The sequence below is a fragment of the Anabrus simplex genome, chromosome 1 (assembly GCF_040414725.1).
Source record: "Anabrus simplex isolate iqAnaSimp1 chromosome 1, ASM4041472v1, whole genome shotgun sequence".
Lineage (NCBI taxonomy): Eukaryota > Metazoa > Arthropoda > Insecta > Orthoptera > Tettigoniidae > Anabrus > Anabrus simplex.
The window spans coordinates 600,018,568-600,033,045 of NC_090265.1; the positions used below are offsets into that span (position 1 = coordinate 600,018,568).

Sequence of the window (14,478 nt, forward strand, 5' to 3'; positions counted from 1 at the left end):
CAGGGCAACCTAAAACTTTTTAATATACAGTTTTCTTCTGTGAGGGAAGTAGTCACTGTCATCGTTGTTTATCTGCTCTAATCTGTTTTGCCCAACCATAGTTGCTATTTGCAGTTTTGTCGTCATTCTGTATCTCTTGTGTCCAAGTTCCTGCATACTTCATTTTCCCAAAAATCTCTAGGCCTTCTTCACCTTCTTTTGTCCGAGATGGTCTGATCAAAGCATGTTCTTGGAGTTCTGTCACGAGCCATTATTTTCATGTGGCTATTCAACTTAAGGATAGATACTGATGTGCTTTGGGTGAATTTAATGAAAATTTATTTTAGACCTAATATTCAGGGTAGAAAAATATGGAATTTTTGAACATTGTAATGTTTATAATAATTTTCCATTCTCTTTCCAGGTATCGTGAAGATACAGAAAACCTTTTAAAATTGTTGGATGGTACATGTGATGCAGAATGTGTCGGTATGCTGTTTGAATTTCTTCATCAGTTAATAAACTTGCAAGTGACTGCCCTGACTCCACTATTTCCTCGGCTTATGTCCTTGGCTCTTCATTGGATGATTCATAATACAATGGCTTGTACACAGTCATTGTCTCTTCTTCGAACTATAGTTGTGAACATGGGAAAAGGAATTACGGAATCAGAAATCATGGAAAATATTTTATCTCAGCTTGATCAAGGACTACCAGTAAGATATTTGATCAAACCTTTCGTGCTCTTAAAGTTACCACTGTCAAGGATGTTGTATTAATGTAATGCTTCAAATTAATTGTTCCTCTAGCTTTTTTGGATTTAGTCACAAAATATGCTCTATAACATAGTTACTTTTCTGGCACATCTCTTACTCAAGAAAACAAAAGCTGTTATTATTAGGGACAAGAGTGTTGGATGAATGAAGATGCCTAAGTATAGGACAAGAGAAGCCATTATTATTATTATTATTATTATTATTATTATTATTACTATTATTATTATTCAGATCCTGGTTCTGGCTGTAGATCATTGACCCCCATCCACTTCTTTCACCTTCCTGGAGACACATGAAAATGCAAATTGCTTTTGGGGTACTCCTTAGATCTTTTGTTCCCATTGATGCTTCATATAGGCTGTTATTACGGTGGGCTCGCCATACCCAAAGGCATTTTGTACCTAACTGTCAGGTTTCAATGAGGCCGCTCCTAACCTGTGGAACAGACTCCCGTGGCAGCCTTATGGCTTTCAGTGGCATTTCCTCTACTGGGGGACCAGTGCCAACCTAAAGAAGTTCCTCCACCAAAGCTGTTGGCTGTCTTCAAATAGATGGGCTCTCTCCTCATCAATCCGAGTTCTTGAATATTCATTTCTCCTGAGTCCCTGACGAGTTCGTTTGTGCCTCTCAGCATCATCGGGAGAGTGGACATCTACACTCTTTAAGGAGCAATTTTGGCAATCTAGACGTGGAAAGTTTGACAAGAAGACAGTGGAATAAAGGCAAAGAAAGGGAAGAGCCATAAGATGAAGGTGATTACTGGTGGTAAATGATCAGGAACCAATGACAAACACAAAAGGAGAGAAAAGTGGGTCAATAAAAGTAATGGAAAAGAACAAACAGTGTCAAATCAAGTCATGTAAGGAGAACATGAAATAGAAACACAGCGGGATAAAAACTTATGAAAACAAGTAAGGTCACTCCCTTATTAGTCCACTGATGTCAGAGTACCTGTAAACATAGTCTGAAAAACACATTGAACACACTTTAATGTATATTAATTCGACTGAGCGAGTTGGCCATGCGGTTAGGGACGTGCAGCTGTGAGCTTGCATTTGGGACATAGTAGGTTCAAACCCCACTGTTGGCAGTCCTGAATATGGTTTACCCATGTTTCCCATTTTCACACCTGGCAAATACTGGAGCTGTACCTTAAGTAAGGCCATGGCCACTTCCTTGTCACTCCTAGGCCTTTCCTATCCCATCGCTGCCATAAGACCTATCTGTGTTGGTGCAGTGTAAAGCAACTTGTTTAAAAAATGTATATCTTAATTCATTAGGAAACACTACTCATAGAATAAGGGTATCATGAACTTTCACAATACCACTGTGGATCACATTGTATCTGCTCAGGTGCTTGCATTCAAAATTTTACTTTGTAGAGAAAAATAGCACACATGCAGACAAATGAATTTAAATCCAAACTGTTGGATGTCTTCAGACAGTAAAATCATTAGTAAAATATTTTCCAAGTAAAAAAATCTCTTGTTTTTGAAGTGTATATTTTAAAAAAACCTGCAGATTTGCAAAAGTAGCCATTAATGACCTAAAGAAGCTGTATCCTTGATCATAGTGCTCGACAACACATTTTTCGTTCTGTATAATTTTGCCTTTCACCTTTTTGTAGATTTGATCAAGGCTCTACATAACACGTCTGGGCAAATCATCATCAAAATATTATCTCTGATCAATTTCCAGTCACTCATGGAATGAAACAAGGATGTGTGCTTGCTCCAATGCTCTTCATCTGGCTGCTATGCCATAATGAACATCTACAGACAACCACGGTGTAAAGGTCAGTTATCGCTTCGATGGGGGAATGTTCATTCTGGCTAGACTTCGCTCCCAAAAGCTTACTAAGATTTCCTCCTTTACGGAATTGCAATATGCAGATGACGCTGCAGCACCTGCTCTCACACCTGATGAGCTACAACAGTCTGTTAGTTGTTTCAAGAGTGCTTGCGATCGTTTTGGTCTCTTCATTAATGTTTAGAAAATGATGGTACTCGCACAGCCTGCACCTTGGTCGAACCTCCCAGCTTTCATTATCTCCATTGCGGATACTCCGCCGGAGCAGGTCAAACGCTTTTTATATCTAGCTTGTATCCTGTCGGCAAATGCTAACTGCTCGTAAGATATGGATAGGAGAATTGGTGCTGCCCACTCAGCATTTGTTCATTTATCCCGTTGTGTCTTCATGAATAAGGACCTTACGATGCATACCAAGATTATGGTTTACCATGCTGTTGTCATATCAACACTGCTTTATGGTTGCGAAACTTGGACCCTCTGTCGTCAGGATATCAGAAAGCTAGATCGCTTCCATCTGCAAAAACTTAGATCCATCTTGAACTTCAAATGGGAGCATCGCGTCACCCACTTTGCAGTTCTTGAGAAAGTGCCGGCTATAAGCATTGAGGCTATCATCATTGGCCACCGTCTTAGAGTGATACGGCACGTTCGTCGCTTCAGTGAAATGTCAACTCTAATACGGTGAACTCTGCTCTGGCACAAGACTTTATGGAGCACCTTTGAGATGTTTCAAGGATCAGCTAAAGTGTACTATGAAAAAAGCTGGAATTAGCACTCTGTTCTGGGATAGACTTGCTGAGAATTGTATACTTTGGTGCCACATTGTTTCTACATCAGTTACGGTATTTGAAGAGGAACGACGACATCGTGAAGAGGATAAACCCATAGTACAGAAGCTCCATCAAGCTCATCCCCGCCCTCACCCAGCCATTCCATGTAATCTGTGTGGATGTATGTTTCACGCCAAGATTGGGCTACAAAGTCATATGAAACATATTCACAAAGCATTGTGAGTGTGAAAATGTAAACTGCTGAAGAATGTTTACTTGTATGCGAGTTGCAGTGACTAGTACTGCTGCTGCTGCTGCTGCTAGTACTACTACCACTAGTACATAGGCTGTGAAATAGTAGTTGATATGTTCTTTTGTTTTCTTTGTGACTCCATCCAATACAGAGGAGAATAGCAAAAGTGAGAATGCCTTGTTACTGTTGGTGACGAAGCGCTCAGAAAAACTATCTCATCTGAACACAGCACTGACAATTATACAATATTTTAACTCTACTGATTTCTCACCATTTGACCCTCATTATGCTGTTAGAAGCCTTTCTTGTATCCAAGAAGACAAGATGTCTCTTCTTTTTCTTTTCCCCCCTTCCCATTATCGTTTGTCCTTATTTAAAAAATGGGGTCTGCTCTGTTATCTCATAGCTTGTACCATTCCTCCTCAAGCTGCAGTTTGATTATTTTTCATAATTATTAGTCAGTGATTTTATCTATCAATTTATGTTGTTTGTTCAACCCTTGTCCAGTTTCTCTACGGGGTCGGGTATGAGTTGAGGTGAATCTGTCGAGGTGTGCTTTTTATGACCGGATGCCCTTCCTGATGTCAACCTCATCAGAGGAGTTAGAGTTGAAATGAATGACATGATATATGATAGTAGGAAGGGAGAGGGAGCGAAGGCCGGTCTGAGTGACTCAGACAGTTAAGGCGCTGGCCTTCTGACCCCAACTTGGCAGGTTCGATCCTGGCTCAGTCCAGTGGTATTTGAAGGTGCTCAAATACGTCAGCCTCGTGTTGGTAGATTTACTGGCACGTAATAGAACTCACGTGGGACAAAATTCCGGCACCTCGGTGTCTCCAAAGACCGTAAAAGTAGTTAGTGGGACATAAAGCAAATAACATTACGAAGGGAGAGGAGGAAACATGGTGCTGGTACATAGCCTGCCCCTGTCGAATAGCACCAAGCGGTCTGCTCAAAGCTGTAACGTCCCCAATCAACGGCCGAATCGCCATCAACAGCGTCATATGTCCTCGCTCCATATGAACACTGCAGAGAGGTTTCGAATTTAATCCAGGCTTTTGGAGCGCAATTGAGTGATTAGAAATTGTATACCACCACCTCCCCTACCCTGCCGGCCAACATTCTGATGGTGATAATTTTTTTTCGACCAGTAGGACTCGAACCTGCTAACCACCATTGTCAGACTGTATATACTTCAACGCCTTAACAATCATGGCCACCAGGCAGGATTTTATCTATCAACTTATGAATTCATGAATTTCAGCAGCTTGAATCATGTCTGCATTAATGTCATTTAGCCTTTACTCATGCTATTCAAAGTGTTTTGAACTTCTCACAAAGTCGGTAGGTGTTCACTTTTACCTTTCTCTTTCTCGATTTTTGGCTCTTCTTGCCCTTTCTCTATTACATCGTTTCCACTGTACATCTCTACAAAATACTTTCCCATCTCTTTTTTTGTGTATGCTCCTTTTTCTCTAAAGTGGTTCACTCTCATTTCATCAATATTTTCATGCCTTTTTAAACCGATTAAAACCGGGCTTTGCAAAGTATTTAGTTCAAGTGACTGACTTCTTAAATTCTTTTAAATTGTCTTTGACCGCAGTGAATAAGCTGATAAGTCACATTAGCGAACATGAGATATCTACACTAATTTAGTCTCCTATACATCCTCCACATTCGTGCATAAACAGGTAAGCACTGACCCTTCTCCTTGTTGCATACAGAGAATGTGTATAAGCACATATCTACATTCTGAGATATGGTATATTATTATTTAACCAGATAAGTTCATTTTATAACATCAGCTTATTCACCGGGGCCAGAAATATATTTCACACTGTAATTATGATTTAAACGTTGTAAATAAATATGTCTTGTGTAATGCATTAGAAATTTAAGGTTTACCTTATTTGCTCACGTATAACTCGCACCTTTTTTGACAAAAAATAATTGTGAACATTGTTGTTGCGTGATATATGCAGAGATTTCTTTGATAAAGATCGTATTCCCGAAGGAAAAAAAAAAAAGTAAAATTTGCATTAGGCTATTGAAACACGACAATTGGCATATTTACCCTATTCGTTGTCATTGCCTTCAGTCTCTTAAGCTATTCTCGTGTGCATCATTTTGGTCATCATCCCATACTGCTTCATCCTGACTTCTGTCCAACGCATTTGCAATGCCCGTCTTCAAGAAACTCCTCACAATAAGGTCTGTTGACACCATGACCCATGCCCGCATAACCCAATCACACATGAGTTCAACTGAATGCCTCTTTATTTTGCCTGCTGGCATCAGCTCATGCTCTTTTCCTGCCATCCATTCAGCGTACAATTTACGTATGTTGTCCTAGAAGGGCTTGTTGACGGAAACATCTGAGGGCTGTAGACAATGCGTGAGTCCACCAAGAATTAAGACGAGATCAGTTTTCATTTCCTGAAGACGTTTCTTCATGTCTTCCACTAAGTGTCTGCGGAAACTGTCCCATACTGGCATTTTTGGGCTCCGAAACAGTGCCCCTGGCTGTGGTCCCCACACCGTACGGACCTAGTCCTGGACAAGAGCTGTATCTATGCTTCCTTTCTCTTGAACCTGTACATGAATGCCTTTGGGAAACTTCGCTGTGGGCACTGCTTTTCTTTTGAAACCTATGGTGGCAGTTTTCTTCCGTCTGCGGTTATTGCTAGCATGACAGTGCAGGGCTGTTTTTCATACCCAGTTGTACATACAAGCACGCTAGATTCTCCCTTCTTGGTGGTACATGGCATGTCAAAGTTTATCGGGGTTTGATCTGCATTGCCAATTTGAGATAAGAGGTAATTGTTTTTCTTCTGCATTGCTATTACATGGCGATGAAAATTGATTTTGTCGCTGAAAACGCTTGGCATTCTCTGGCAGAGAGATGTTCACCATCGCAAACACAATCCCTTTCGTGTCGTGAATCTACGGATCCAACCCCGGCTCACTTTCAGATCCGAACAGCTATTTCCTCCTTTAATCAGTAGTTTGAGAGCTTTGAAATGTAGCATCTCGTGCGAGATACTAAAGCCATCATTTCTCAACTTGGTAACGTAATGAAGCAACTCTTCTTCCAGCTTAGGAAACTTACCCATTTTCGGCCCTCTGAATGCCTTCCGTATTCGGTTGCTGGTTTCTAGCGCAGCTTTCTTTTTACGACAGTAGCGAACATTAAATTCAGTCACACTGAATTCTTGTTCGGCAGCTCTGTTACTATGTTCTTCAGCATATTTTATCACTTTGAGTTTAAACCCAGCCGTATAACTCCCACGTTTCTCCATAACTTAAAGATCGATCTACACAAGAAAACTTAACTGAGAAACAACAACGAAACGTGAAGGAAGGATACTGGTAGTTGTCGACAATAACCGGGCGAGTTGGCCGTGTGGTTAGGGGCGTGCAGCTGTGAGCTTGCATCCGGGAAATAGTGGGTTCGAACTCCACTGTTGGCAGCCCTGACGATGGTTTTCCGTGGTTTTCCATGTTTTCACCAGGGAAATGCTGGGGCTGTACCTTAAGGCCATGGCCGCTTCCTTCCCACTTCTAACACTTTCCTATCCCATCGCTGCCATAAGACCTATCTGAGTCGGTGTGACATAATGCAAATTCTAAAAAAAAATTCTTAACAGCTAGCCTCAACCGTTCTGCAGGTTGAAAGAAATGCAGCTCTTCTTGGACTGTCACATACAAAGTACGGTAACAGTAATTGGTACAGTCTCGATGTTTTATGTAGACACATCTGCGTAATACCCAAACTTTATTTCGTTTATGTACTGTATGTCTTTATGACTTCCAAAATTAATGCTAGTTATGTGTGGGGATTTTTTCCCTGCAATTTCAAATGTTAAAAGTGGGATGCGAGATATTCGCGGTGGCGAGTTATATGCGTGCAAATATGGTATATTTGTTGGTGTATAAATATGGATATTCTATACGTTGGCTTTGATTACTCTGAAACTGTTACAGCATTTATGATTTTATATCGCTATTTAGACTAAGAATATCTTATTCATTTCAAAACATTCTTTGTTAGTTTTTATAAGGTGTATGATATAGCCCTAGAATGGCTTATGCAGGTTCTGATGGTTATACTGGACAATGGAGGAGAAGATGGATTTCCTGTCAATTCGGAGAATCGAACACGCCTAACTGCCCTAATCCAGCTCCTTCAAGAAATGTGTAAGTGGCCTCCACTTAGGCAGAAGGTACTTACGTCAGTGAAGTTCCAGTCAATCCATAGACTCTTCCAGCAGCTTCTATCTGCTGAACCGTGTGGTGCTAGTAATCTCTTTCAAGAGGAAGTAACAAAATTGTATGTTCATGCTCTTGACTTTATTTCCGATCTGTCGTCGCACAATGCTAAATGGATGGAAGTGTATTCTGAGTTGTTGCAGCACAAGCAGGTCCAAATGGTTTTGGCTGTTGCCTTATACACTGGAGAAGAGTCTATCAAGAGGCAGGTTCTCACTTTGACAGGAACTGTGGGATTCCCAGCAGAGAGGTATGTTATGCATTATGTAACTTCCATATATATGAATGTGACTTATCATGATATCTAAGGAACCACCAGACTGAGGCATAGAGATTCCACTTAACTCGTAGTAACAGCTAAGAAATTTATCTGAAAATTTCAACCCCTAAGAGGTAAATGTAAGGGGTAAAAGCGCGAAAGAATGGGCAGTGTTTTGATGCAACAGGTCGTGCTTGCTATTATAGTTCCTTTTTATGCTGCTAGGTAAGTTGTTAGGTCGCTGGCTACTATAATAGTTCAGTTACGCTGATTGAGAGCACTCGCATTTTGCTATGGCTTTGTCAGTGTGGCAGGCAGGCAGACCATATTTTGTGATGTAGCAGGAGAAAACTCGGCACATAAAAAGATCGATAATTCATTATTGAAATGTGCTTGTGGAATGTGTATTTATTGGCAGGTTAGTAATTCTTCCCAATGTGGCTATTAAGGAAGTTCACAGTTGTTTTTTCTTTTGCTTTCTTATTTAATATCTGGTCTACTAATGAAGTGAGAAATTATTTAGCCAACTATTTTCTCACTCTTCGTGCTTCCCTTCCGTGGCAGTGGAAAAATGTTGTACATAAACTTACTCTACTTTCATCATATTGATTTGCTTTTATGTAATTCTTCACATTTGTTCTTCACTTATTAGGAATGGTTGTTGAATAAAGCATTTGACTAAAACTGACATTACCGAGCTCGATAACTGCAGTCGCTTAAGTGCGGCCAGTATCCAGTATTCGGGAGATAGTAGGTTCGATCCCCACTGTTGGCAGCCCTGAAAATGGTTTTCCGTGGTTTCCCATTTTCACATCAGGCAAATGCTGGGGCTGTACCTTAAGGCCACGGCCACCTCCTTCCCACTCCTAGCCCTTCCCTGTCCCATCTTCGCCGTAAGACCTATCTGTGTCGGTGCGACGTAAAGCAACTAGCAACAAAAAAAAAAAAAAAATGGCACTATAGTTTCAATTTCTTTTTGTTTCTTGTTTACGTTCTTTCTAATAAAGAGTTGAACTTCTTTGGCCATGTCACTCCAAGCTCTGTTAGTGAGATCCTGTCTTGAGTACCCTTTCATTTTATAATTATATAGCACAGGATATTTTTCAACTTTGCTCACATATTTCAGGTTAAACACTCCCATTTCATTCGAGTCCCGCTACTCAAGAGGCTGGAGTAGCGAGGAGACCAGCATGCTGCATCATGGATACTAAGGTCGGTTTGGTCTTCCGGTCTCTCCGACTCTAGTTGCGCTATATGTGAATGGTGCCATTGAAATGCACAAGCGGTGTTGGCTGGTCACCCAGTTTCTTGGTATCCAAGCTACTCTAGTTTCTTTTGAGTTGCTCCATGTGAAGAGGGCCTAAAACATGTTCACGGTGAAGGTTATGTTTCATCCTCAGGGAAAGAAGCATGGTAAAGGTTATGTTTCATCCTCAGGGAAAGGAGTGGCTAGCAAAATCTCCAAATCGATATCTCAGTGCTGCTCAAGTAAGTGTTATTTATTGTATTTATATCGTATCAGAAGCAGTTACTTACTTATATGCAAAGATGTACAAAAAAAGTCTGTAGAAACAATGGAAATAAATAAAAATAAACTGTGGATCAAAGGTTAATATTGTGGTGCACCAGAAATTAGCAGCGTTGAGTGCCTTGTCACGTCAAGCAGCTCTTTCTCAGTACATGTGGCAGGACAAAGATGACATTCTAGCGGATGGACTGTAGTCTGCACTTCACCATAGCCACACAAAACAGAATTCACCAAATATCCCGTTGTGCAGATTGGTCTTGCACCAAGTAAAGTAACACGTGAGCACAGCGATGGTGCTGGTTGGAGTCCATACAGTGGATGAGCTTGGATTCTAATGCTGTTTTTATTATTATAATTAATCCAATGCAATCATATCAAAACTAAACCCAATGGCATAAGCGCCCTGAAGGACCAAGCGACCGCTGCTCAGCCCGATGGCCTGCAGATTATGAGTTGTCGTGGAATCCTCTCGGCCGTTATTCTTGGCTCTCTATACTGGGGCCGCCATCTCACCTTCAGATAGCTCCTCAATCGTAATCACATATACAATATTAAATAGAAGGAAGGATCCACCTTTCAATACTCTGTTATTAAGTTGAAGTCTTAAGAAAACAGTGTAGGACTTAATTTTAACGTCACCTTTTACTCTTTGGCCAGAGAAACAAATGCCTACAAGACCTGCCTAGGAACAACTATACATAACTGCATATCACAAGTTCAATTTCATAATGAGTTATCCTTGAAGTTTTCATCTTAGAACAAGTCCTTTAATTTGTTATTGACCTCAAATACATCTTCATACATCTTCATATGTGAATGCGGCACAACAAGATTGTACGAGACCTGCTTATGAACAACTGGATTTGTTTTGGTATGAAATAGTGTTGTTCTTTTTTTTTTTTTTACGTGATTTAATTACAATGCTTGCGGGACCACGTAATTTGAACGCATATTCTGGGAAAACGTAGTTGCCGGGAACGGATAATCGAGGTTAACTGATGATGAGTAGGAAGAATTAGTAAGTGTCTCAGCAGATGATCACTTTCTGAGTTTGAACATCATGTCAGTAATGCATCTGAAAGCGACTGTTTCGATGACAGTTACAACAGTCCACAGCCTGTACAAAATAGTGTAGAGACTTTTCTTTCTAAAAATTGGAATATAGAATGGCAGTTGCATCCACCAGCACAACATGGTCGCCTACCAGCTTCGAACATCATCAAGAGTACCCCAGGAGTTACCAGGTATGCAATCAGCAGAATATCTGATGTAAAATGTTCATTTGAACCAGTATTACATACAGCGCTTCAAAAGGAAATAATAGAGATGACAAATATTGAAGGGCAGTGAGTTTGTGGTGAACAATGGACAGATATTGATGGTTCTGTTTTCCATGCATGCTTAGGACTCTTATTCCTTCCGGGTGTATATCAAGGGAGACTCAAGGCAATCTACAAAAAGTTTGTGGGATAAGGATACTGGGTGAAACATATTTCGAGCAACCGTGTCCCTTGAAACGTTCTGTAAGATATCGCGTGTCCTGCGATTTGACAAATCTACTAGAGACGAAAGATAACCTACTGACAAACTTGCTGCAATTGGTAGTATTTGGGAGAAGTTTGTAGAAGTCCTTCCTAAACTGTATAATCCAGGATAAAATGTTACTTTTGATGAGCAGTTAGTAGCATTTAGAGGTCGCTGTCCATTCAAGCAGTATAACCCAAGTAAACTGGATCAAAATAGTTACCCTGTGTGACAGCAAATCTTCATACGTACTGAAAGCCCAAATTTATACAGGAAAGGTGAGAGGAGCGGCACCAGAAAAAAATCAGGGAATGAGGGTAGTATCTGATCTCACTTCTGAGTTACCTGGTCAGAATATCATGTGCGACAACTTCTTTACGTTGTACAATTTGGTACAACTGCTTCTGGAAAGGAAATTGATTATGTTATGGGAAAAAAAAATTAAAATTCAGTAGTTGCATTTTTGTACCACTGCTTGCAGAAACAACTAAAGAAGATTCCTAGTGTGTCTACAAAAGTATTCTTGTCTGATGAGGCTGGAGGACAGAACCAAAACTATACAGTAACTAGGTGTGCTGCTTGGTTTGCAACAATACGTGATGTGGATATTGTGTAACTTTTCCCAGTTTGTGGTCACAGCTTCTCACAGTGTGATAGGAACTTTGGACTTATCAGACAGTACATTAACCAGAATGAAGTGATCGGGAATGCCAAGCCTTATCTTACTGCAGTGGTAATGTGCCACAGAAACCATTCACCATTTGAAGTTTTTGAAGTTACAGCAACATTTATGTAAAGTTACGGTCAACTGTAAAGCAATTTGTTTCCAAGGCTTGGCTGTTTTTTTCATTCCTCAGCATTTGTGACTCTTATATCTTAAAATACAATCCACTCCCTACTGGCATCATGACCTTGAATATTGGGGAATACCGGGCGAGTTGGCCATGTGGTTAGGGGCGCGCAGCTGTGAGCTCGCATCTAGGAGATAGTGGGTTTGATTCCCACTGTTGGTAGCCCTGAAGATGGTTTTCCATGGTTTCCCATTTTCACAACAGGCAAATGGTGGGGCTGTACCTTAATTAAGGCCATGCCGCTTTCTTCCCATTTCTAGGCCGTTCCTGTCCCCTCGTCAGCATAAGACCTATCTGTGTCGGTGCGACGTAAAGCAAAATAGCAAAAAAAATATTGGGGAACAGTGGTCTGCTAGAAGTTGCATGCCTGTACATTATGCTGCTAGGATGGGAATAAATGTTATTTAAAGAAAAACAATTCAAGAACTGTCCTTGGAAGGGTTTGTTTACAGACACATTAATTGGTTTTTTATTACAGCAAAAACTGTGTTTTGTTTTTCCAACTCTACCAGGCAAGTTGGCCATGCGGTTAGGGGTGCGCAGCTGTAAGCTTGCATCCGGGAGATAGTGGGTTATCCGCAAGAAAATTTCTTTTGGTCCAGCAGCCGATGTTGTTGCTTACTTAGCACCACCTGAGGGACATGTGTAGGGCACTTTAAGGTTATACTTACGGATGTAAAGCAAGACCTTAGCTTCCATGCTCAACAACATGCTATGCAATCGCCTAATTAAAGTACATCTCAATGGAAACAGAAGCAGATCCTACAGATTAAATGATGGATTGCCGCAGGGTTCTGTTCTTGCTCCACTTCTCTTCAATCTCTACACGGCAGATCTTCCATCTCTGCATGCCGAAAGTTTATACCGTATTTACGCGAATAATCCCTGCCACCAAATAATCCCTGCACCCTAACTTAAGGTAGGCTTATTTTGAAAAAATGAAATGCCAACTTTGACGCAAAAAACCGCATCCCAATTTTGTGCCTCAATTTAAAAAAACGTGCGGGTATTATTCGCGTAAATACGGCTATTTATGTGAATAATACCCGCCACCGAATAATCCCGCACCCTAAATTTAGGAAGGCTGATTTTGAAAAAATTGCCAACATTGATGCAAATAAAACCCGCACCCCAATTTCGTGCCCCAAATTTTAAGAAAATATGTGCGGGTGTTATTCGCGTAAATATGGTATATGCTGACGACATAGCCCTAACAGCACAGTCCTCAGACTTTCAGACTGCTGAAGCCATTCTCACACAAGATCTCCAAAAATGGATAGATACTTTCAACACCTGGCGATTGAAACTCAATGTAAAAAAACAGATTAGTACCTTCCATCTAGACAACAAGAGAGCCCATTACATTCCACAAGTTCAATTCAGAGGCCAACAACTAAAATACTGTGCTCATCCAAAATACTTGGGTATTGTGCTGGATCGGTCTTTGACGTATAAAGAACAGCTCTGTAGAACAGCAGCAAAGTTTAAAACACGTAACAACATCCTTCACAAACTCAGTGGCACTAGTTGGGGAGCAAATGCTAATGTCCTCCGAAAAACAGCTCTTGCCCTAGTATACCCAGTTGCAGAATATAGCAGCCCTGTATGGATCAACAGCGCACACACGGGAAAAGTTGATGTCCAGCTGATACCACGAGGACAGTGCCTGGCACACTCAAATCCACACCACTTAAATGGCTGCCAGTATTAACTAACATCCATCCTCCTCACCTTCGAAGGCTAACTGCTCTGAAGAAGGAATGGTTAAAGTGTACTACAAATACACTCTTGCCAATTCATCAGGACTACAACCTTCAGAAGCATCGAAGATTAAAATCTCGACATCCATCATTGCAACTAGCAAAGAGGTTGGTTGGATCACAGTACAACATGAATAATGCCTGGAGGGAAGAGTGGGCTGCTTCAAACCCTGACCAGCTAGGATTGATATCTGACCCTTGTAGGAAACTTGCTGGGTTCAACTTGCCAAGAAGTATCTGGGCTTCGTTGAACAGGGTGCGGACCGGTCTTGGAAGATGCAACTTCTGGCTCCACAAGTGGGGAAAATTTTCCAGCCCTCATTGAGACTGCGGTGGCGTGGCTTAGACAGTCCACCATGTTGTAATGATGTGCCCATTTCGGAGCTTCCAGGGAGGATACCACGAACTTCATGCGGCAAGTGAAGAGGCAGTGAATTGGCTAAATTCTCTGGACATTAAATTATAAGTTAATTAAGTTACCATCGATTGATCCTTTATCCGATTGTTGTTTTTATCTACTTTAAGGGTATATCGTTTTAAGTGTATATTATATATATAGTTTCTCTGTACCCTCTATACGCCATAGGAAATAAATAAATAAATAAATCAGTAGGGGTGTACAAATTCTTCCCCCCTGTAGGTGAAGGCGGTAGAATAACATCCATGGTATCCCCTGCCTGTCGTAAGAGGTGACTAA

General features: G+C 40.9%; 1 protein-coding gene across 3 annotated transcripts in view; it reads left to right on the forward strand.

Annotated features, from left to right (window-relative positions):
• Window positions 1-14,478, forward strand: part of LOC136870828 (protein CIP2A) — a 251,586-nt gene that overhangs the window by 62,882 nt on the left and 174,226 nt on the right. For all 3 annotated transcript variants that reach the window (XM_067144941.2, XM_067144942.2, XM_068227137.1), the window contains 2 exons: window positions 404-695; window positions 7,685-8,109. In XM_067144941.2, the coding sequence (XP_067001042.2) occupies window positions 404-695; window positions 7,685-8,109 (717 nt within the window). The remainder of the gene's footprint in view (window positions 1-403; window positions 696-7,684; window positions 8,110-14,478) is intronic.